General features: G+C 40.7%; 1 protein-coding gene across 1 annotated transcript; it reads left to right on the forward strand.

Moving 5' to 3' along the window:
• The first annotated feature begins 2910 nt into the window (after positions 1–2910).
• On the forward strand, positions 2911–4229 carry LOC135435275 (odorant receptor 59b-like). The gene is made up of 3 exons (XM_064692249.1): positions 2911–3683; positions 3744–4101; positions 4161–4229. The coding sequence occupies exons 1-3, from the start codon at positions 2911–2913 to the stop codon at positions 4227–4229; spliced, it is 1200 nt and encodes a 399-aa protein (XP_064548319.1).
• The last annotated feature ends 21205 nt before the right edge of the window (positions 4230–25434 follow it).

A 25434-nucleotide genomic window follows, 5' to 3' on the forward strand; every position in this document is an offset into this window, starting at 1 on the left:
AACGCTGCCTGCCGCATTCGCATTGGTTCCTTTGTCATCTTTTGCAGCGGGCACAGTGAGAAAACTGCACCACAATGCCCATTATCAGCAGCATATCTACGAAATCCCAGAGCGACAATTGTCCAACAGCCCAACAACAGCAATTGCGACAAGAAAAAGCGAAAAAAAAAAAACTGGCTGTCCAAATATGTTGCAAGTTGGTGTTATTCTTCACACGGCATCATAAATTTCACGTATAATTGACGCTTTCAGTTATATCAAAATTGGCTAAAAGGCGACGACCAGCGACGCCAACGACAACACCAACCGCAACAACAGCAACAACAACTTTTGCGTTGGTGGCTCTCGTTGTGGCCAGTTGGCCGCAGACTCCAGGGATTACTTTTGCACTGTAGTGTGGCGGTTGTTTTGGTTGTTTTTGTTGTTGTTATTGTTCTCTTGAAGCTGTTGCTGTTTGCTGACTGTGGTTTACATTGTTTTTGGTTTACAGCTAATAATAGCCAGCTAGTCAGACGGACAGACAGACAGACAGCCAGTGAGTGAGTCAGTCAGCAACTACTTGCTGTCTACAGGTGTCTTAATTTTTTTTTTTTTTTTGACTGTTTACTTTGCGTTGGCGCTGCGCACACACTAGTGCCATTGGAGGCGCTTTAATGGCATTTCTTTGTTAAAATTAGCTTTCATTTTTTATATGTGTTCAGGTTTTATGTAATATTTGTTATCTTTTTCTAAGCACATGCACAGTTCTTCACATCATTGACAGCTGCACAAGTGGCACTCGACACATTTTGCAGCACGCGCCATAAATCCCAAAATCAAACATATTGAGTAATCAAAACTGCAGCGAAGTCCGCACAATTAAACGCGCCCTACAAATTTATGTTCAACAACCACCACCACCAACAGCCAACCACCCACCCCCCGACAAATAGAGCACCACAGCGTGATAGTGACAACATTTCGTGCAACCCCCGCGGGCTGGGCTCATTAGGCAAACAGTCAAATATGTTGGCAATTTCCACCAGTTGTTGGTTTTACGCCACTCAAATTTTATGACAGATTTTTCAAGTGTTTGGCGGTTGCGGTGGCATCTTTACTTTATATCGAAATGATAGAGGGCATATTCTATGTCATAGGCATCAAGTATTTACAATATATTTATATTTTTGTTCCTTTATTATCATATAGGGTACTGTGAAAAGCATATTCAAGTTTGTCAAGAAAATCTAGAAAATAACTTTAGACCTTACTTTTCGTCGTACAGAAAAATATAAGATAAAATACCTACCTACCTATATTAATGTATGTTATATAAATAATATTGCGAAAAACTTATAGATATAACATTACAGGATATCTACTTACCAATCATTATCGCTACAATTCGCTATTGCTTCCGTGGCTGCGGTGGCGACTGAGGGCGTTTAACTATGTGGTTAAGTTGGAAGGCAACAGAAGGCTGGCCGGGCAGGCAGGAAGGCCAGTAAAAGAAAAACATTGGCTGAGGTTAGTTGTTTATGAACCTTTTTATTGCCGTCTGTTGGTCTTACAGATTTATGCGCCATATTTTAGTATTCCAGTAAGTACTTTGTGTGGTTTCTCGACAACCAGTTAAATAAAGTTTAAAAAAATATATAGAAATAAATCAAAATATGCATGATGAAATACAAATAAACAAGGATTTAGATATAGATATAGATATAGATATAGATATAGATATAGATATAGATATAGATATAGATATAGATATAGATATAGATATAGATATAGATCTAGATAAAGATATAGATATAGATATAGATATAGATATAGATATAGATATAGATATAGATATAGATCTAGATAAAGATATAGATATAGATATAGATATAGATATAGATATAGATATAGATATAGATATAGATATAGATATAGATATAGATATAGATATAGATCTAGATAAAGATATAGATATAGATATAGATATAGATATAGATATAGATATAGATCTAGATAAAGATATAGATATAGATCTAGATATAGATATAGATATAGATCTAGATAAAGATATAGATATAGATATAGATATAGATATAGATATAGATATAGATATAGATATAGATATAGATATAGATATAGATATAGATATAGATATAGATATAGATATAGATATAGATATAGATATAGATATAGATATAGATATAGATATAGATATAGATATAGATATAGATATAGATATAGATATAGATATAGATATAGATATAGATATAGATATAGATATAGATATAGATATAGATATAGATATAGATATAGATATAGATATAGATATAGATATAGATATAGATATAGATATAGATATAGATATAGATATAGATATAGATATAGATATAGATATAGATATAGATATAGATATAGATATAGATATAGATATAGATATAGATATAGATATAGATATAGATATAGATATAGATATAGATATAGATATAGATATAGATATAGATATAGATATAGATATAGATATAGATATAGATATAGATATAGATATAGATATAGATATAGATATAGATATAGATATAGATATAGATATAGATATAGATATAGATATAGACATCTTTATGGGGTTAAAAATGAGTCTTTCTGTCTGTTACATATTTTTACACAAAACCATTTTACCCTCTTTACCCATTTTCGATGAGTTCAGGGTATAAAAATAAAGTTGCTAACTTTCTGCCTAATAAATAAATAAATATAAAAAATGACATTCAACATTGGTAAGCAGTTTATTTAATTATAGGGCTAGTTTTGTATACATCTAGAGTCATGCAAATTCAACAGCTGGACTAATCCCATAGCCATTTGCTTATTGGTATTCCGAATTAGGTCCAGTTTAATATGTTAGCTTATTGAGTTCTAGTCACAGTGAGACTTGCAATGCACAAGATATTCCGACTTATAAATCCAGCTCCGCTTACGGCTCGAGTGCGTTCCAGGGAATGTTGCACCTACTTATATCGCCTACTGAAGTTCGTTGGATGGATACCGCCAAAGCAGAATTTACAGCGATATCTATACGTCTTTTGGTCAGCCCTAGTACTTACTTTTGGCGAGCTGTATGTACCCATGGGCCTGGCACTGAGCCTTGTTAAGAACTTTACGAATTTTACGCCCGGTGATTTTCTTGGCGTACTGCAAGCATTCGTCAACGCCAATGGAGCGACATTAAAGAGCATCGTGGTCATCTTTTTGTATTCGCGGCTGAGTCAAATGGAGTCGGTACTTGACATTATGGACGAGCGACTGCGCAGTGACAGCGATCGCCGGAGGATCCACAAAGCTGTTGCTGATTCCAACTACATATTTTTGGTTTACGCGATAGTTTACTGCTGCTTTATAACGTCCGTATTTGTGAGTGGCGTACTGAATGGGCAGCCGCCGTGGTTTCTATACAATCCGATCTTCGATTGGCGCAGTGGAGCGATCAATTTTTGGATGCATTCGATCGTTGAGCAGATCTTTGTAACTCTATCGGTGTTGACGGTTCTAATATGGGATACATATCCCCTAATTTTTGTGTTTATGATGCGAGCACACATTAAGTTGCTGAGGGAACATATCCGTAATCTGCGCACAGATCCCCTTAAAACAGAGGCTGAGAACTATGATGAACTCACACGCTGCATTCGGGACCACAAGCTGATTTTGCAGTAAGAAAATCTCACATTTCGAAGCAATTCCTTTTTCCCCAGATTATATTTTTTCCATAGATGCTGTGATATTATGCGCCCCGTCCTCTCGGGCATCATCTTTGTGCACTTTCAACTGGTTGGCGTTCTACTCGGAGTGATCATGATTAACGTTTTATATTTTTCGGATCTCATGCATGGCATTTCATCGCTTATCTATCTAACTGCCATCCTATTGGAATCATTTCCCTGCTGCTACCTGAGCGACTTGCTCGCCGAAGATAGCAATGATTTGTTGAATTTACTGGCCCAATCGAACTGGATCAATGCTGAGCGCAAATATAAGTCCACTTTAATTATATTTATGCACCACGTGCAACAGCCAATTGTCTTTATAGCCGGTGGCCTCTTTACCATCTCAATGAATAGTAACATTAAGGTGGGTAGTATTACATAGATATTTCGAATTATATTGATTGATTGCAACGAAATTTTCAGATGGCCAAATTTGCGTTCAGCGTTATGACCATAGTGCAGCAAATGAATCTGGGAGATCGCTTGAAATAGGCTGAGCATTAAATATTCGTCGAAAGCATAACAACTTTGATTGACTTTAAATATTATTATCTTTTCCTATATATACTAGCGGATATTACCCCGCCCTGCCCGTAGAAAATTTAGTAATAAATATTGTAGATATTACTATTTCACCCAGTTTCCTCCCGTGGGCAATTTAATTGTTCCCGTACTATCTTGCACTCTACTTTTTTTTCGAAAAAATGTTTAAAACGCATTCAATAAAGATGGATTAGATTCATTTCTACAGAGATCTTTGAAAATAAGTTTCAAGCGGATCGGATGGTAAACATAAAATCGCTGAATCACGTATTCATGTCTTTATGTATTGATTTAAGAATAAGTTTGAGACCGATCGGCCGAAACTTACATTACCTTACCCGCATTTCCCACCGAGAAAGCTTCGATTCTGCGATAAAGAAATGAATTTAAGCCCGGAACTTAACCCACCAAGTATTTGACCCGCAATTTCACTTTGAAGGGATTGAGAAAAGTGTGAGTAAAGTGTGACAATCTTGATAGAGAAAAATAAACGTTCGTTTATTAAAACTTTGTCCCGCATTTTACATCCAAGAGCGGTGGATATTGCGAAAAACGTATCAAATCAATTTTCATAAATCCCACCAAGTCTTTGACCCAAAATTGCAGCAAGAAGGAATTGATTGTGCAAAAGTGTACAAAATTAAAGTTTTCGGCACAAAAAAAGGTGCTCTAATATATTTATGGACAGTCATTAGGTCAAATTATAGTTTAAAAAAATTAGTGGGCTTGGTCAAAGGCATCTGCAATCGCGGGAATAAAGCAGCTGGACGGAGGACATGTGACTCGACAAGTATTTATTTACAAAGTTCTAGGGGGAAACAGCTGCTCGAATCTCATGTAAATTTAGCGGCAAACTATAAAGCTAAGCATTTATCTTGGCCATATATCCAGCTGCACTTTCGCTGCGCATAAGCTCCAAAGAGTATCTCACATTATTTTATTAATCTATATAAACGATATCGTGCGAATTGAGCGATACCAAAAGCAGATCAAGGGAAATGATTCGTTGACTAGGTTATAAGGGGCACCTCCCCTCAGCTAGGGGTGTTACTGAAGCGCTTCAAAGTTCGGCTTCCAGGGTGTAGATTTTGCAACATTCTTGCACACATATTGCTGGTCAGCTCAGAGGAAAGGCGGTTGCAATGCATCCGCAGACTGTTGTTATAGTGTCAGTTGATTTGGGCACAAGCTTCGAATATTCCAGAGAGCACCCAGCATCCTACTTAAAACTGAGCTTCGAGACGATTCTAACTGCTAGAGAGTGATTCGAGTCCAAGCTGGCATTTTACACTGTCAAAAAAGGCTCTCAAGAGCCAGTCAAGCTTGCGTGCTGTTGATATAGATACCACTGAACTCACTTTCTGGGTGCTCTACATATGATGACCCACCCTAATAATAATCACGTGGACAGCATCATCCATCAAAACCACCTGATCCAGCAATTTGCACCACCTCGCAGCAACTGCATTTGTTCTGCGCCGCACTTGTGTCGCTGTGAAACGCGCACATGTTGCAGGCAGCATAAGGGCTATCATGTCAGATCGGGGCAAGTTCATCAGGGCGATCAGCGCACGCCTCATTTAACCAGTGCGCTTCCCCCTTCGCCAGGCCGCATTGTCAGCCTGAAGAACCGCCCCTAAAGTCTATATAACACCCGAATTGCAAATCAGAAAGGCAAACATGTTTCTCATTCACATCAAATTATAACACGAACAAAGGCGATTAATTAGCGATAGGTCGAACCGGCGAGGAGGGTTGCTTTTGCGGCAGGATCGCAACCACATTGTAATCGAAACCCACAAACAGGAAGGGAACTGCGCGTGCTCGCATTGCCAATCGCTGAGGCAGCTAAGGCAGCTGAGGCAAGCGCGAACATGTGCAACTGCAAGCTTCGCCTTTTGGGCTACAGCCAAACGCCCCAAACACCCCAAACACCACAAACACCTTAAAGCCCCAAATCCATGCACGTGCATATGTCATTTTTATGGCGCTGTTCGTGTTGCCATAAATCCATAACAATATGACAAGTACAAGTACTTTAGCGGCAGCTTCTCTCATGTGCAACATGTTTGCACGTTCACGCCAGAGACGCCCTGGGCCGGAGCTGGGCATGGACATGGGGCATGATGTTGTTGTTGCTTGGCGCTGCTTTGGGCTACCTTCAGGTGATTGCGATCAGCAGCCATGTGTGTGTGTGTGTATGTATGTGTGAGTGTATCTTGTGCCAGGATGCTCATTTGTGAGCTGCTGCTGCTGCTGATGTTGATGCTGATGCTGATGCTGCTGCAGTTGCTGTTGTCTACGCTTCATTTGGCGTGGCTACAAAATATTTTGCGCCACTCGCCGCCTGACATGATTTACATGAAGTCAGGGCAGACGCACGTTTTTATTACATTTTCGTGGCTGTAAGTGCGCCCAAGCCAAGCCACCGCCAGCACCACCAAACGACAATAACACTGACAACTGCGTCTCGCCGGCTTGGCTTTGATTTTCGTTGTGGTGTTACGCATCGACATGGAAAACCCAACAGCTGTGCGGGACGACAAGGGGTTAAGTGCGCATAATCATTTATCATGTTTTTTTTTTTGTTACAATTTTCAAGTGCACCATCACCAACACCACCACCACCACCACCGCCACCTCCACCACCAACTGGCAACAACAATAATAACTACAAACCAACGCGCCCACTTGTTTGCAATTAAACAAAACAATAAAAAGTGTGGCATGTTTTTTTTTCTTTATATGTTCTTGATGAACCACATTTGGTGGTGTTGGTGGTGGTGGTGGTGGTGGTGTTTCCGGCGCACACACGCACACTTGTCACTGTCGGGATGAATGTCGCCCGTGTGTCGCATACGATCTGCAGCTTAAGTCGACAGTTTAATTTAGCTTTGGAAATTGAATTAAATAGTCAACTTAAGATCGTAATCGTAATCCTTATACGGCCATGCGTAATCACATCATTTATTGGATTTTCAAGCTTATTTGGCTTCATTAGGTTTTAATCAATTTGAAGATCAAACATAGAAAAATTGTCGTTCGTTTAGAGTTAAGAGTTATGTTTACAAGGCGACGGCGATTGTTGTCTTTGGTGGTCTCTTGGGTCTTTTTTGTTTTATTTGTTTTTTTTTTTTTTTTGAGTTAATTGTGTGTCTATAGAATTTTTACTAATTAAAATACCTATAAACCCTGCATGTTGAGTCCTGCAGTGGCAACATTTTCAGCATTTCATTGGAAATTTCGAGTCGAGCGGATTGGATAAGCAACACGCTAACCCCAACACTGCCAGAGACCCAACAAATGACTGTCAGACCAGTTTCGAAGGCCTTTCGAACGGCTAAAGATGAATGGTTCGGTTTGAGTCTGAGTCTGAGTCTGGGTCTGAGTTTGGGTTTGAGTTTGGACTTGGGCGTTGTTGTAGCCTCAATCTGCTGGCTGCTACTCCCGCCGCGGACTCGTCGTTCATGTCCGGCGAACGTCGACTGACAGGCAGCAGCAGCAGAACACCAAAATCGACAGCCGAGCGCTGTTTACTACTACAATAAGAGCCGAAAAAAAAATACAACAACAACAACAAAATTCGAAAAACCGGCCAGAAAAAAAACTGAACAGTGCTAAGTAAGGCTCCAGATCTGCTTGTACTGAAATTGCTGGAGCGCATCAGTCGTAGCCCAATGGACAGCTGAAAAGGAGGCTGGAATTTTGTTGGGATGGAAGCTTAAAACTTTAGCATTTTTAATTAGCGCGTTCTTTGTTTTCGTTTCGTTATTCGTTGCGTTTTACACACAGCTTACAATGAGAGAACCAAAAATAAACAAAAGAAAACCAAAAATCGAATCGATTCAATTTTTTTTTGTTAGTGTATCTTCTTGGTTTAAAAATGTATTTGTCTCAAAACTGATGTTAGTCTAAAAATTTGCCTGCGTACATTTAATTATAATTTAGTACAAATTATTAAAACAAACATCTTCTGTGCTTATAATTCTCAAAGATTTTAAACACATGACATATCAGGTAAGGCTAGTAAAAACAGGCGGTAAAACAGGTGTTGTAATTGCTGTCGAACAAGCAAACGAGAGATTAATGGTTCAAATCGCAGAGCAACTTTCACTTATTATTACTTGTTTATTTAATTTGTGATTATTCACAAAACTCAAAGAAAAAAGTAATGCCTATAATTAAAAAAAAAAATTTTAAAAATGGGTCTTAACACTTGTAATAGTAATCGTATTTATTAGGGCGTCTGATTTAAGAGCTTTAATTCATGAAACATTCTCTATTTTAAGTTAGTCGTTGTTGTTAAGTTAGTAATCGTTCAGGTATCCAGTATGCTGACAAAAAGAAGACAAAGCGAAGTGGGGACTTAAAGGACTTGGGACTGAATGGCTTGGAGCGCAGATAGCTTTATTCAACGAAAGTCTGGGACATAGTCTAGTGCTTCAGATGCAAGATAAGTTCCATTATACTAAGTTTAAGCGATCCGGGTCACAACTGTAATCTCTGTATGCATTAAAGTTATTTTAGATATACATATCTATAGCTCTGACTATTTGAAGTAGGTTCTTAAGCAACATTTGTGGCTCTGTGCGTCTGTCAGATGCTTTGGACAACGATTTATAACAAAATAGGCGACCAATTACGCTGGCATGCCTTCAATGCTGTGGCAGTGCACTGTCAGCTAACTGTTTGGCATCCACAACAACAGCAGCAGCAGCAGCACCAGCAGTAGGAGGAGCAGTGGGAGCAGTGGGAGCAGTGGGAGCAGCAGCAGTAGTAGGAGCAGCATCATCGTAAAAGACAACATACATAAATATCAATTACAGGTCCATAAATTTGAAACCAATTAGCCAAGTGAAATTGATAAGAGTCGTTTGCGAACGCAGCAATTTACAACAATTTTGCCATCAAATAGTTGCCTGACAATGCACATCAAGTGAGACCGGGAAATGAGAGAGACTCCACTTCCAGTCCCTGGAGCCAATGGACGTTTATGCTAACCGGCAAATGGCTAACAACTTAATACAAATTGAAAGCTCAAAAGCCAAATGTTGGGTTCTCACATTAAATGGCAATGGCTGAAGCAGGAGCAACAGAAACAGCAGCAGCAGCAACGGGCAACGGGCCACGGGCAACTGGGCAGCAACCGGAGACAGCAGCAGCGAGCACTACTTAACTTTTCGACACCCAATGAAATTTTCGCACATTACTGCCAAAAGTATCTAGATGCAAAAATATCTGGTCGAGCCGTTGCCACTTTGCATGCAACTGCAACGTTGCCTACGGCCGGCTCATATCTGCATCTGCTGGTAGGCAAATGCAATTTATTATACGTCTGAGCCGGGCCAGACCGAATGCGAACAGAGAGAGGGAGGGGGGCCAGACGTAGAGATCGCAACAACGTTCCCTCACACACGCAAGCCTTTTGGTGTTTTCTTATTAATACATTTTTATACCCTATACCCATTAAAAGTAACCAAGCGAGGGTATACGTCTTTGTACTAGGAGAAAAACCCAGAATTGATTGCTTAAATCAAGCATAATTGATTTTAAATAATATATTATAATATCTTAAATAACGAACGATAAAAAACTTTCTGTTATCTTTATGCTCTTTTAAAGTAGATAAGTATTTTGTGCATTTATCAAGAAAACAATTCATTTAATAAAAGTTTTCTATCTCTTCAATGTTATATGTTATCAAGAAGTTGATTTGAAATAATAATTAATTATAATTTGTAATATTCAAGTTGAGTGTACTTATAAATTCTAGAGCGACCCGGCTAGAATATCATCCCAATCATACTAGGCTTTGGAATATACTGGATCTCAGGCAGAATAAGAACTAGAGACATCAACAATATAGCCTCAATTTCTGCATGAACTTGCCTTAGCATGACAGTTAACATACGAATTTAATAATGACAGGACAAAGATATTTCTACACATTTAAAACAGAATACAGGGTATTCCCCTAGTTAATCACTCCCGACTAGAGCATTACTGCATGTTAGCCTTCGCAGTGGCGACGGCGATGGCGGTGGCGGCGGTGGCGGTGGTGTCGGCCTGGTTGGCGTTGCAATTGGTAAAGTTAGCAGGCCCAGGAACCCAGGATCCGTCTTGGGGGCAACGGCAGCCACAAAAATCAGATAAAAAATGCTTCGCACACGATTAGGAATTTTTAATTAAAATATTTTGTACTGCTGTTTGTAGTTAATTTTGTACAACAACAGGCACACAAAGTGCCAGAATGGCAGAGCAGGCAGGGAGGGTTGTGCCGGCAGCAACAACAGCAGCATAAGCACCTGCATTTCATTGTTGTTGTTGCTGTTGTTGTTTGTTGTATGCGTGTAGAACAGCAGAAAGTACGAGATCCGATTTCAATGCCGCAAAGGGTGCCGAGTTTGGAGACCAGGCAAATCCTGTAGCGCTTTTCGCTTTCGTGCCCAGTCCGCAAGCTCCCTTCGGGCAACATTTCAACCTGCCACTGCGGTGGCAGCATTGATGGGCGTATACATGCGATTCTTTCCGTGCCTTCCACTTTTTGCTGCTGCTTCTGCTGCTGCGTCGTTTAGCTTAACTCAACATATTTTTAAGTCGCAATCTGTGCGAGAGTAAGAGAGCGCTGGAGTGGGAGAGCGCGGGAGCGCATCGATGATATATTTAGTGGCAGGCAAAACGAAAGACTTAAGCAACGAACTTGCGATTACGACACAGCATGGCGCACACATGACTATTTGGCTGCTGCTGTTGCAGTTGCAGCCATCGCATCCCAGTTCGATACGTAGCTGGTATCTTATATATATATATATATATAAACATATATATATATGTATATGTATATAGCTATGGCAATTGGTGTTGCGGCTCCACCCGATGCTGATCGTCGCACGACTTTTGTCTGGCCTTTTTGTTTTTGTGCTCCGCGCTTTGCTGTGTTATGTGTTGGCCACATTACCACTTTCCCCTGCCCGTTCAGCTCCGTCCTTTCGCATTGTGTTTTGCGCGCAAATTGAAGATCGTGTTAAACGCTTAAGTCGGTTTTTGCAACCAGCCAGCAACAACAGCCAACACATGCAGCACAATGCATCATTAGCGCTTGTGGCAAATGTGTTTGCCATGCACTCACACACACTCTCACACACACACAGCCTTACACAGACAGCACATTTGGTGCAACAAGTGCAGCAAATGGAGTTCATTGCCTCCATCGATTTGAATTTTGAGCCTCGTAAATTATGACTAATTGATATACAAATTCAAAACAGGAATTGCCACAAATCGGGCAACTCGCGACCGGCGACTGGCAACTGGCGCGATTGCAACATGCGGCCAAACAAATCAGCGACATGTTCGCTACACGCACGCGATTTTGGCCAATAAATTTGTTTGTCTGTTTTGCTTAGCCCCCCTTTTGGGCCGCACTTATGACAAATCTGCGACATCTTTCAGCCCAGTGCAACGATTCGTCTCGTCTACACGTGCACAGCATCCACAAAGCTGTCCACTCCCAAGGCGCAGTCGCCGTTGCCGTCGCCGTCGCTCAATTTGAAGTCTCATCTCAATTGTGTTTGGGTTTTTGTTTTCTTTATTTACACAAGAAATAAGCGCGTCCAAACACTTTGCGGCAATTGTAAACATTTAAAATGCAAAATGTGTCAAATAAGAAAACAGTTTTTCAGTCTTAAACTGCGTTTCTCTTCTTTATTTTTTCTGTGTCTGTCGCATAAGTAGAAGAAAAATGAGCCTCAAATAAAGGGTAAATAAAATAAATTTACGTTTTGCGTGGCGTGAAAAAATGCGCACGCACAGATTTTGTAAATGAAGGTGAAATGAGAAGACAACGCGGGTGTAGCACATACACAAACCTTTAACTGGCCGGCAGTGCTGGCGAGGCGGGAGAGGGAGGGGGAGTGTGTGTAGAGTCTGAGCCAACATAGTATTCGTAACATGTGCGTATTTAGGTATTTACTTTGGCTTAGGTTACGAGGGCGGATCGCGCTGCTCTATTCACATTAATCGTGTCACGAAATTTCGCTGTTTACCAAATTGGAGCTAATTTTAAAGATGCGAGAACAAAATTACAAAATCTCTTTCTTTCATAAGCAAATGTCTACATGAATTTCTAAAACTAAAAAAATAAAAAACAGGAGCTTACAAGTTTGCAGAAACTGCTTCACCAATGGTACTTTCTTATTTCAAGGTCCACTTTAAACTAATATAAAATAAAATAGTTTGATCTGTTAAAAACTTTGTGCTTTTTTTTATATAATTGCCAACAGCTTATGGTTTTCAAATTTCCAATTGCACAGCATATATTTTTTATTTTATTTAAAAAAAATTCACCGGCTTCGCCCGACTCAGCTGAATAATGTTGAATGTGCTAGCTTAACCGACAATTTTGGTGTACTTTACGCCAACTTTTGGCAGAAACAAAGCAGCTCAAAGTCAGTCGTCTATTCACTTACTCTCATTGTTGATATAATAAATACATTAAAAACTGTCATCTTCTTTAAGATCTTGTCCCGGTTTTGCACATTAGCGTTTCCGAAAACATTCAAATAGTTATAAAGAAGAATATCATAGTAAACAATGAAAAATATCATAAGTAGCTCATTAATCGAAAAGATTAATATCTTTCTAATCTTTCGTTATTTAGCTAGATCGATGTCCGGAGTTTATGAAAATCAAAAATCAAAAACGATTTTGTTTTAATTTATATTTTTCCGATAGATTTCCGATTTTTTTCGGCTGCACATCGGCAACCGTCTTCAGGGAAAAAATTTCTTGACGTGGAGACTGAAACTTTGTGCACCAGAGCCAGATCTACTCAAAATTTCAACAGTTATCTTTCGGTTTATTATAGAAAGTAGGTATTTACAAATATACAAAGCTTTTAATTAAGGCTAATAATAATCCAAATCGAATTTAATTTTTGCGTTCAGTAAACTGTTTTGGCCTTCTGCATGGCAAAATTCATAGGATTATGTCACTCGCGCGTATTTCAAGGCAAAATAAATGCTCAGAATATTTGTTCAAATAGCCAATTCTCACCTTGAGCCGTCGTTCTGTGCAGCTCTCTTAAGACATATGGTCAGCTTATGCTTTATGTATATGTTCAGTTTAGTGGCTTGGTAAATGTGCGCAACGACGCCTATAAAACGGGTACCAGATTTCCATATAACTAACAAATAAAAGCCAGCAGCAACTGTCCGAGCGTTGTAAACATTTCAACTAGTTTTTGCTTAAAACAATTTCCATTTTAAAATTATTTCGTTTTTTTAGGTTTATTTATTTATTTTTTTTAACAAGCACGTTGAGTGCGCGACGAAAAAACTAGAGCAGCAGCATTTTTAACTAGTACTAAAAACAAAAACACTGCAGAAAATAAAACCAAAGGCTGAGTCGTGTCTTTAATTGTGTATTATTTTCATTTCAATTTTAATTGCAAATTTTGTGTGTTTGTGTGTGTGTGTGTGTGTGTACGTGTTGTATGGGTGCGAGCCGGTTAGCGTACAGAGACTTGAAATGATTAAAAATGCAAAGCAAATACACTTCATTATGGGCCATTTTCCAGCGCATGTCACTCACAGCGGCCACATATTTCACTCAAAGAGCTGCACTGGTCGCCTCGGTGGTGGGGCGCATGCAAAGCAGCCCGTGACGTTGTAGGAGGCAGGCAGGCTGGCAGGCTGACTAGCTGACTGGCCCGTGAGCCTAAATTACAAGTGCAACGCATTCCCAGGCCGATTTCATCAAAATGATAAAGAAGACGGCCAAAACGCCGACGCCGCCGCCGTCGTTACCGACTGCCTGGCTGGACTGAACTCAGCTGAGCTGAGTGACAGGCCAGTGTCAGTGCCTACTGTTTGTACTGGCTCAGCCCAGACACTGGCCCTGTCCCTGTTCCTGGCCCTGGTCATGGACAATAAGATGAAGAAGAACAACAACAATCGAAACATTTAAGCACTTTACGCTACGCTCCACTTGAGCTGCGTTACGTTTCACATTCGAGTGCAAAATCAACATTACTCAAGGCGCAGGCAAAAGATTTAAATGCCTATCGCAGCGACACATCGACAATCGTCCCGGTGCCGTCACCATCGCTATAACCAGATCCCGATACCAAAACAACAGCCCCCCGCTGCAACCAACTAAAAGGGCTGTGGGCAGACGGTGGCACTTGTATTTTGGTATTGATCTAATCTATCCACGTTCAGCGCATGTACGCTGCATGTTGGCTGTCGCTCTTGTTGTTCTTGTTGTTGTTGTTGTGTCTCGGCGGTGGTCTGCATAATGACTGGCCATGGCCAAGAGAGCCGGCAACCGGCAACCGCCAACCGGCAACGGGCAATGTTGTAGCCCCAGTGGGCAACAAGAAATCTGCCCACGCAGCATCAAAGCAACAGCTACAGAGCTAGAGCTGGAGCTCCTTGGTTGCTTGGGTTCTTTATTGAGAAATTACCAAGCACACAAAATGAGGTGTCAAATTTTAAGTTTGTTTGGCTGTGTGCCTATCCACAAATCTATGCATAAATTGTCCAATTTCGTTGCCTAAGTCTTTTGTTTGCCACAACATATTTACGATGACAAATATGGCCATTGAGGCATTGAGAGAGCATTCTGAGCACTCTGTGACCATTTGAACATTGAAGCATTTAAGCATTTGGTATGCAGCCCGGCCCCTGGCCATACATAGCTGGATAAACAGCATCCACAACGGACGGCGTACGGCATCCAATCGACACCTTTGGCAAACAATGCCTTAATGAAGTGCGTGAACGCCAGGGGAAAGCTAAGCGAACCAAATGGAGTGTCTGTAAACTATATGGTAAAATAAATACATAAAAGAATTCCAATACCGATTTATGCTGGCTTAAAGACCTACGTTCTAAGTCAAATTAAAAGCAATTTGAACACCAAATAGAATGAAAAATGCCAAAATATCAAACAAGAGAGGCCCACAAAATCCGATACGAACTGAATACGTAAGGTAAATAACATACATATATAAAATCTGAAGCTTAGCGACAGTTTGCTCCAAATTAAAAAAGTATAAAACCATAAAGACGACAATAATGACAGCGCGTTGACGGTGACAACGACCATGGTTTCTTATTGTTGATGATGATGAGGATGATGATGAGGATGATGATGACGATGGGGATGGGTATGGGGATGGGAATGGGGATTGGATTGGTATGGGACACGGTACGCACGCACACAGCACGATGACACAGGCAAATGTCTTTCTTTTCTGGCAAACCAGCGAGGCTAGTTTTAAAGGTTCTGTGAGAAATGGTTCTGTGAAATATCAACAACCAAAAATTAACCCAGTGTTAAATTCCTTAAAATACGTATACAAGTTAGAAATAACTTTTTCAATTGTGGAAACTCTTAAAACTTTTGCCGAATGTATTTTAAATAGCTCTGAAAATAAAAAAGATTACAGAAAGTGGTTTATGTTTAAGCATTAAATGATAAATATTAAACAAAAAGTATTTATAGAAAGTGGTATATTTTTAAATTTTAAATGATAAACTAATATACATCAATAAACTGCCTGAACGTCTTCGTTGATTTGGACATAAAATCATATTGTAATTTGGATTTACTGTAAGCTATAATTATTAAATCATAATAATATTAAAAATGATAAATCAATAGATTATTTCAATTAAAAAAAACTTAAAATACTATCATTATAAAACATAAACTATATTAAAAGACATGTTTTGGGCAGCCCTCGTCATATAGTCTGGTCGCATGGCTTTTTTTGTCGCTGAACCTAATAATCCTCATGACTCGCATATCAAATGACAACAAATTTACTCCAGACGTTGGCAGCGACTAAGCGACTAAGTTGATGGAGTGCGGGGTGGGGAGATGATGCCGCAGTCGCAGTCGCAGTGTCAAATTGAGCGACAATGGGCGACAAAAAAGCGGGGCACAGTGGGACAGTGGCAACTGTAACGTTTTGTTGCCTTTAGCAGCGACTTTTGTCTGTCCGTCTGTCCATCTGCCCATCTGTCCGTCCGTTTGGCTACAGCCCGTGCGCGTCCCTTGGCCTTTTTGTCCGGTCGTGTCCCCTCTGGCTGTGTGTTGTGCGTTTGCCGCTTTAATACCTTTTAACACTAATCGCATCGAGCGCAACGCAATCAGTTGTGATGAGAATATAAATAAAAAAATAAAAAAAACGAAAACAAAAAAAACCCAGCGGACTACAACAAAAAAGAATCTGGCCATACACATATCGTCGCCCTAGTCGCCAACGTTGTCGCTGAACAAGAAATAAAAATCGTTCAAGTTCTTTGCCGAGGCTAAAAACGGTAGAGCCCAGCCGGAACCTGAAAGAGTCTTCAGTTCAAGCCACAGTCAGCGTCAGAGTCGAAGTCAGTCGGAGTCAGCGTCAGAGTTGGACTTTTTTCGGGTGAGATTTTCTCACGTGTTGTTTGCATTGCTTTATTTTTTTTCCATTTCTTTTATTTTTTTTTATTTACCGATTTCGATTTTGTTTTGCTGCTGTTGCTGCTGCTGCTGCTGTCGCTGCGTCAGTCGCGTTTGAAACTGGAGCTCCTCATCAGCATGAAACGAAGATTTTTATGAACGCAGTGAATTTTTATGTTTCCATGATGAACTGTGCACACGATCCGGCCAACGTCAGCCGGCTTTTGACCACTGGGCGGCAACTTGAGTCAGTCCCCAATGTGGATGTCGAGCGTCTCTCGACTTGATTTTGGTCATTTAGCAAAAGGTTTTGCTGTTGTTTCCCAGGTCTCGCGTTGTCGGTATTAAAAATCATCGAACAGGAAATTGCTACAAATTCTTTATGAGATTTACTATGTGTATTTTGGTCTTAATGATTTCTATTTGATTTCATTATAGAACATATTATACATATGTATGTGTATATACGCATCTGCATGTGGCCCTGTGTCTGTATATCATTTCGCCAGTGTGAAACACACTCTGCCATCTGCACAGTACGTGGCCCATGGCCAGGTGAGCGAGCCAGAGTTTCAAGCTTGGCCACAGCCTCATCCCTCAGACTTTGGACAGAGTTCAGTTGCGCTTTGCTGGAATTCCCGTGCAACACATGCGAAATCAGTAGATCACGAAATGAATAGCCATAAATACAATGGCAGGCAGCCGCGGCCAAGCCGACAGGAGCAGGCACACAAACTAGACAAACAGACAAACAGACAATCAGACCTATAGACATATAGACGTATGGGTAACATTTTGCCATTTAGCTCGATTGCAGTTGCAAACATGCGATTTTGAAGAGGTTCGATTGGCCCCAGAGCCGCAGCTTCTGCTCTTCCTGCCCAGTTCACGGCGTGCGTGTAAATGTCTAGACTCGGTCTGTTGGCACCGGGAGACTCAAATTGCGTTGCTGGGAAAATAATCAGCGAGTTGCCAGTTGTGGCTGGTCTGGGACTACAAATGCTTCTATGCAAATGTAGACATGTAATAAAATAATTACACTTTGATTTGAAAACCTTAAATTGATGATATAACAGAAGAAGAGCAGCAGGGGCACATTCCTACAAGTCGAAGCTAATCTACTCTAAGGATTTTATCTTGTTGGGAATAAATATGTTAAAAGGGAAACGATTTTCCCTTTTGATATTTTAATTAATTATATGACACTATACACCTTCTTTAAATGACAGAAAATGTATATTCACTTACTTTTATATTTCAAAAAATAAAATTTTGAAATATAAATCTTAAGTCTTTATTAAATACTAGCGGGTATAACCCGGCCTTGCTCGTGGCACGTATGTTATACAATCAATGTTTTCAAAAAGCTTTGAAAATGATTTTGAAACTGATCGGACGGGAATCAAAAAACTTTTATGCAAATCGGACAAAACTTAAAATTCACCAAAAAAATCTTTGAAATGCATTTTTTTATAGATCTTTGAAAATAAATTTTAACACAAAACGTCACCCACCAAATCTTCGACCCCCATTTGCACCAAGGAGGGATGGATTTTTCAAAAAGTGTGAAACACCCCTCAAAATAATTTGTACATAGATCTTTGAAAATGAGATTGGGGCCGATCGGATGGTAAACAAAAAACTTTCATACAACCGTTTTCCGCCAATTTACCACTGTTGCGGGTGGAATTTCCCAAATCGCTAAAATACGTAGTTATTAAGTTCTTATGTAGAGCTTTGAAAATAAGTTTAAAGCAAATCGGACACAACTTAAAATTTCCCCCAAAAAATCTTTAAATCGCATTCCCCCCGAAGAAGTTTGAATTCTGCGAAAAGTGCGAAACACGTCCCAAATGATTTTTCTTATAGATGTCTGGAAATGAATTTGAGCGCGAAACGTCACCCACCAAATCTTTGACCTCTATTTCCACCAAGGAGGAATGGATTTTCCTAAAAGTGTGAAACACGCCTCAAATGAATTTGAACAAAGATCTTCGAAAATAAGTTTGAGGCCGATCGGATGGTAAACAAAAAAGTTACATACAAACGTTTTTTGCGATTTTTCTACACTTGCGGGTGGAATTTCCCGAAACCCCGTCTTAACGTGCACCTACATCACATAAGGTAACTACAGTGAAAATTTCAGCTTCCTAGCTCTTACGGTTTGGGCTGTGCGTTGATCACCAATCAGTCAGTCAGTCAGTCAGTCAGGACAACCAGTTTTATATATAGAGATATATTTAGTTTTGAGAATCATTTTATGCATACAAAGATAATTAGGAGAAAAATATTTATTTCTAATTTACAAATTTATTCAAATTGAATATTATGTTTGAATATGTTGCCTAGAAATGTAATCTAGCACAAGCACTTCAAAACAATTTTCAAAGTTTAAACAGTCGAAATATCTTTGGATACACGAGTTAAACCATGGCTACATGTGAGACTTTATTGGGCCAATGTCAAATATATGGCTGCTAGCTGAACGTGTGTTTTATAGGCTACAAACAAAATAATATCGTTCTAGGGCAATAAACTGGCAGTTTTTGGAATTGCGGCTTCCATATATATCCAGCTAACGCTTCAACCTGAGCCGGAGCACTGGTGCGTTTACTTTAAGAATCGCCCAATTGGCTGTTGGCAATGGATGTGCCAATGGCAATGGCAATGCCAATGGCAGCCATAAACTGCAATTTCGCTGCCCTGACGACACCCGCTGTTTGGCTGAGGCCGTGTGCGCAGTAAAAACGATGGAAAATTAATTAATCTTCACATGCAACTAAATTAACGCATGATTGCCGGTCAGCCGGAGGCCAGTGTAGTAGCAGGAGCAGCCAGCAGCCAGCAGCCAGCAGTCGGCAGTCAGTAGAGCCCCAAGGCCTAAACTTTCAGTTGCAGCATGGACTCGGACACAAGTTCAACGTCTGCGCTTGGGGGGATTTATTGCATTTATCGGGCAATCGAATTGCGTTGCCAGTTTAAGATTTATATTGGGATATTTATTATTTTGGTGGCCGATGCGGAAGTAAAACTTGGCGCTAGACGCTGCTTGCCAGTGCCACTAATTAAATGTCTCGTCCCGCATTGACACAGCCTCAATTTATTTGACTCGATTTGGTCCTGTGACATTAATGAACACAGCGTTGACATGTTCACAGGCACAGTTACAGAGCTGGAGCCACGACAACGATGACACCTTTGGCCACAACGCGACGTCTGACAATGGGAATCATCAATTAAATTAGTTAAAGTTGTTTGCAGAACATTTGCCAACTTGCTGGCAACTGGCAGCCATTTGTTTTGCCATGGATTTCGTATGCAATTGGCATGACGGGACTCATTTGCATTTTGGCCCCAAACAGCAGTCGGATGGGAGTCGAGATGCCGAGCCAAGAGATCGGCTCATTTAAGTGTTAAAAATGGCAGTAACATGCGCTGCAAAATGTTACTTTTTCGTGCTGTGGCTGCTGCTTGCTGCTTTTGCTGTTATGTGTTTGTTGCTTGTAAATGATTGCGGCCACGTTTGTTGCCTCAGTCTTTTGTTTTAAATATTAAACGGGGCTACAAATCGCTGCCAGCTGCCGCTGCCGCTGCCACAGCCACTGCTCTTGCAGCACACAGAAAATTTGTCATTTTTCCCGCGGTTTGACGGCTCATTAGTCAGCTGGTTGTCGCACATTTTCGTGGAAGCCTTTGGGCCAGCCAGCCCCGGCCTGGACTGGCCTGGACAGAAAGCTGCCACGCGATGACAAGCCAGATTAGAGCGCCCCGGCCAGAATGAGCACAGCCGCAGTCAACAAAAACGACACCAGGCCGGGCAAAACGGTCCACCAAGGGCCTGACACTTTCTGTGGCGATTTTAATTAGAAACAAAACGTTTCTGTTGCCCTTTTTCGTATACTCTGTTCACCTAATGATAAAGAGTATACTGGTTTCGTGCTATGACTATCGGAATGTCTGCATTTGAGAGAGATACTTGAAAAAGTTGCCTGTGTATATTCTTATTATAAAGCACTAGTTAAAATTTGATAAGTTTAATGCAGATAACCTTTTCTGAAGTTTACCCTCTAAATACAGCGGCCACGCCCACAATTATGTCTTCCCTAAGTCACAGTTTGAAAGTCTCTGCCTTGAGGTTACAGTCTTAAAGTCAAGCAGACTCTTTTCAGCTGTGAACAGGGAATTGCCTAGTCGACTCCACCCGACTGAAACCAACGTAAATGTATTTTGATTTTTGTTGTTGTTTTTGTTTTGTTTTTGCTGTAGGCCCTTTGTTGTTGTCGTTTAACAAGCGACCGCCGCGTGGTTCGCACGCCTCGGCGCAACGTCTCTGTCCAGGCCGGGCATATGGCTTGTGGACAAGAGTTAATGTGTTAGGCAAATATGCAGTTGGCCACTTACCACTAGAGAGTCAAATTATAATTTCATGGCTTATAAAACTCATATTTGTGTTGCGTTTGATGGAATTTACGCGTGTGTGAGTGCGTGTGTTTGTGCGCTAAACAAAACGTAACTAAAAACATTTTTCACGCTTCTTTGTCCCGATGCCTTTCGACTGCTCTTTTATGTGTTTTCTATTTACACGCAGTCGTCGGCGACGTCGATGCCGATGCCGCGGCTTGGTAAACAGATTTTAACGCTTAAATGCTAAAAATCATTGGCAATGGAAGCGGCAGCACTTGGCTGAGCTGCGGCTGGCCGCAGAACGAAGCGTATAGAATTTCTAATTAGAAGTAAGACTCCAATACCGGCTCGCACCCGGACCGAATCTCTCTGGCTGCCCCGTTGCAAGTTGCCACACAAATTGCAAAGGAAAACAAAGGCAATGTTGTTGACTGTGCAAACAGCGCGCCGTTTGTGTTTGTGTTTGTGTTTGCGCAAACAGTTGGCACTCAACGCACTCGGCAAATGAAAAGGCAACAGCCACAGCAACAACAGCAACAAAATAAAATCAAACCAAACCAAAAGGAATCCCAGGCAGCCAATGTGAGGCGTGCACAACAAAACACAATTAAAATTTAATGACGAAAAGGCGGAAAATCGTTACAAGCTTTTCCACCACAAATGTGTCGAACGGGCCGAACATGCCCCAAAATGAATTATGCACATGCAGCTCATGAGGCCAACGTCACAACAAAATGCCGAATTTGGCTTTTCCTAATAACTACAACTGCCCAAATAGCTACCTCTGTTGCAACATGTGAGATGATGTCCAGCTACAGTCTAAACAACTGCAACAACAACAGCAAACACAGCCTTAGCCCCAGCTCTATGCTGCTTGATGATGGCGATGGCAGCAACTGACAGTAAATTCGATTAAACCGCAAATAGGTTTGGCCAAGCCAGGCGGACATAGAGATCAGCTGGGCCATGACTTGCCCCGTCTAAGATATCACAGGCGCGCACAGTGCGACCATGTTGCCATAAAGGCAACGAGCTTAAACAACTTATTTTTTAAATATTTCCCTTATATGCGATTCTCATGAATTCAAATACTAAGTGATTATTAAACAAGTTGTGTTGTTGTAGAGCGAGGGCGGGTAAATTAGATACCAACTTTTTCTCTGGCCATACTCTCACTTACTTTATTACTCTCTTTCTGTCACTCTTGTTCTCTGTCTCTGTCTCTTTCTCTCTATCTCTCTCTCTCTCTCTCTCTCTCTATCTAAGTCCCTTTCTCGCTCTCTCTATCCCTTTTTATTACCCTTTCTCCTACTTCTTATTCGACTTTAATCCTCGCAAAACCACCCAACAGCGTGGAAAAAGGGGTGATAGATCACCTTAATGCTAATTTTCAAATATCTATGTGAAGTGTCACGTGCTGATTCTAAACGGCGATTGCTGATTCTAAATGGCGATCGAAAAGTGTTTTTTTATCTAGCCTGCAAAGGAATGAGTTTTTGCAACATAGCTAGGTAAATGTAGATCAGCTGATAAATGTATAAATTAGGGGTTGAAGCTTTCATGAAGATTATAATTTATTTTGTATTTTGCATCAAATTACTTCTTGCTTCTTCTGGGCACTTGTTATTCGTGCCAGCAATATTGTCAGATCGCTTAGTTCACATTATCAGAAAATTCCCAGCATCTTCAATTAACCCAACCGACCCACTGTGCACTACTGCAATTGTGCTGGTTAAAGGTGCGCAATGGCGGCAAAATTTATGATTTCATTAAAAGCAGCAAATTTAATCGAGTGAATCTGAGCTTGAAATGTGAACAAACGGCAGCGCATGCAGTCGAGATCTGTGCAGCTTCCCTTGGCTGTGCGGAGCAGGCTCTGTGCAACAGTTAGCCAAGGCATCCATCCCAGAGCATTGGCTGGCCAATCTATCCCACTGGCCAATAAGTGGCACAATCGTGCGCACTGTGGACGCTTTTTGATTGAGCAATGATCGGGTTGGAGCCGTTACCTTTCGATGGTTCTACTTCTCAATTGGAATGGGAGCAAGGCTTGGACTTAGACATGAAATTACAAGCTGCTATAAAAATAGCGGTCGATTGGATTGTTGAGCTGCAGTTGCCATAAAAATAACTAAGTAAATCGCCGCCCAGCTCACGTTCCGAGCGAAATAAAATCAAATTGAAAAGCGCCAGTTTTTGGGCCGTACACAAAATAAAAAATAAAAATAAATAAAAAAGAAAAAAAAAATATCGGCCCCAACAAACGATCGGTGGGTTCGTTGGATGGTCTTATGTACTCGTTGGAATCGACTCACGTATTTTGTGTTACAGTTTGTCGGACCCGAAGCTTACTTCGTGCGGGCAGAGCAATATATATATATATATGTATATATACATAAGTATATATTTCTTTTGACTTGGCCAAAATGCGGCGATGATGGCGTCCATGTTGGCGCTCCACTCCACCTACCACAAGGCTGGCCAACAATAACAGCGACAACAGCGACGACAATCAATAGACAAACGTTTGGCCTCATGTTGTTGTAGTTGTTTTCTCAGCCACGGGCGGGGGGTCGGAGATTGGACGGGGATACGCTGTATTGTAAATCAAACGGAACTGAGCAAAACAAGCGAAACGGTATTGTTTCCAATTGGCAAAGCAAGCCTGGGAGGAGCACGTCGCCCACCGTCCCCACTCCGGCACCCGCACCCACACCCGCTCTGCGGCCACTTGATGACTCCAGCAGATGGCCCCGCGCTGGTTCAAGTTGCCACTGTAGCGCTGACAAGCCGCAGGCATGTCGACCGCAGGCTTACAGTGCACGCCCGCTAAAGAGGCACAAGTCGCGCGCAAATGCTGCAAATGTCGATGTCGCTCTCGCTCTCTCTATCTCTCTCTCTCCCTCTCTCGCTCTCTCGCTCTTTCTGTGTTAACCCTACGACCTTTTTATGTTGTGCTCAAATCAAATCGAGTCTTTTTCCGTGTGTCCGCTTCTTGGGCGATGCTCGCATCACGCCCGCCCGTTGATGTTTCCTCAATTAACCTCCTCTTTTTTGTTTGGCGTCTTTTTTACTTTTTACTTTTTGTTTGAGCCCGCTCGAAGATCTGGGCGTATGCGCATTGTCGCCATTAACTGCAGCTGGTCCCGGCCAGAGTTGGCCTACACATGGATTGCCTTTCCTTTGTAAGAAAAAAAAAAAGTAAATTTGAAAATAGAAAAATTCAACAACAACAACAAATACCACTTTAGTTAAATTGAAATGGCACTGGGAAAAGCTGTAAAGTAAACTGTAAATTGTTTAATGGTTGAAAATGCAAATATTTTAACGAAAATTTCACAAACTTTTGAAAATTGCCAACCAAAATCAAGTATACGCAGTGTTTTACAACTAGTTGTATTTTTGCGATTTTTAAAAAGATTTTAGTTTAGAATTTATATTACAAAATTTAACTATATGAGAAATGCTTTAAAAGTGGAACGTTTACTTGACAAAATGAAAGTAAATGTTAGATATTTAACACAAAATAAAATGAATTTAATTGTAACATGTAGCTTGCAAAATTTAAGTAAATTGCAAGTACATTGCAAATAACAAAAAGCCCACAGAAATGTAGCTGAGTAACAAGTTTACTTTAACAAATTTAAATAAATGTTGCATGGTTTACAAAGTGAAACAAGCCATAATTAATTAAAAAATTTTAGTTTATCATTTATTTAAAAGATTTTAAGTACATTTAAAATGCCTTGCAAATTACAATCAAGCCCCCAAATACAACCAAGCCCACGGCGGCTTTGACTGCAATCCACCGTACAGAGACCCCACACAAAGATGGCTAATTAAAACGGTCTCCACAGCCGCCCCAAGCTGCTGCAGCTACTGGTATTTTATTTATTTTTTTTTTTCAATTTAATGCTATTTTTTCTGCTACTTCGCGGTGACAAAGAGGCGTTGCAGCACAGGTTAAGTGAGGTTGTGTTATTTGTCAATTTGTTTCTCCTTAAGCAGCGACAAGCGGTTTTAGTTGTTGCTGCCGCTGTCGTCTGTGCATGCGGCAGCCGAAATGCAATAAGGTTATTAGGGTTAAGCCGCAGCGCCGCCCTCACTCAATAGCCCCAAAAAAACAGTCGCACACACCAGCACACACACACACACACACTTACAGCATTTATACGGCCAATAAACAAGCCAAGACACAGCATTGTTGAAACATCTTTTCCCGCTGCCATAATTTTCAATCACATTAAATATGCATTTGGCCAAAACTCTAATAATCAAAAAAAAAATAGGCAAAACGAGCGAA

The sequence above is a fragment of the Drosophila montana genome, unplaced genomic scaffold, assembly GCF_035044405.1.
Source record: "Drosophila montana isolate Dmon_TW-CO22-7 unplaced genomic scaffold, ASM3504440v1 contig_3541_1, whole genome shotgun sequence".
Lineage (NCBI taxonomy): Eukaryota > Metazoa > Arthropoda > Insecta > Diptera > Drosophilidae > Drosophila > Drosophila montana.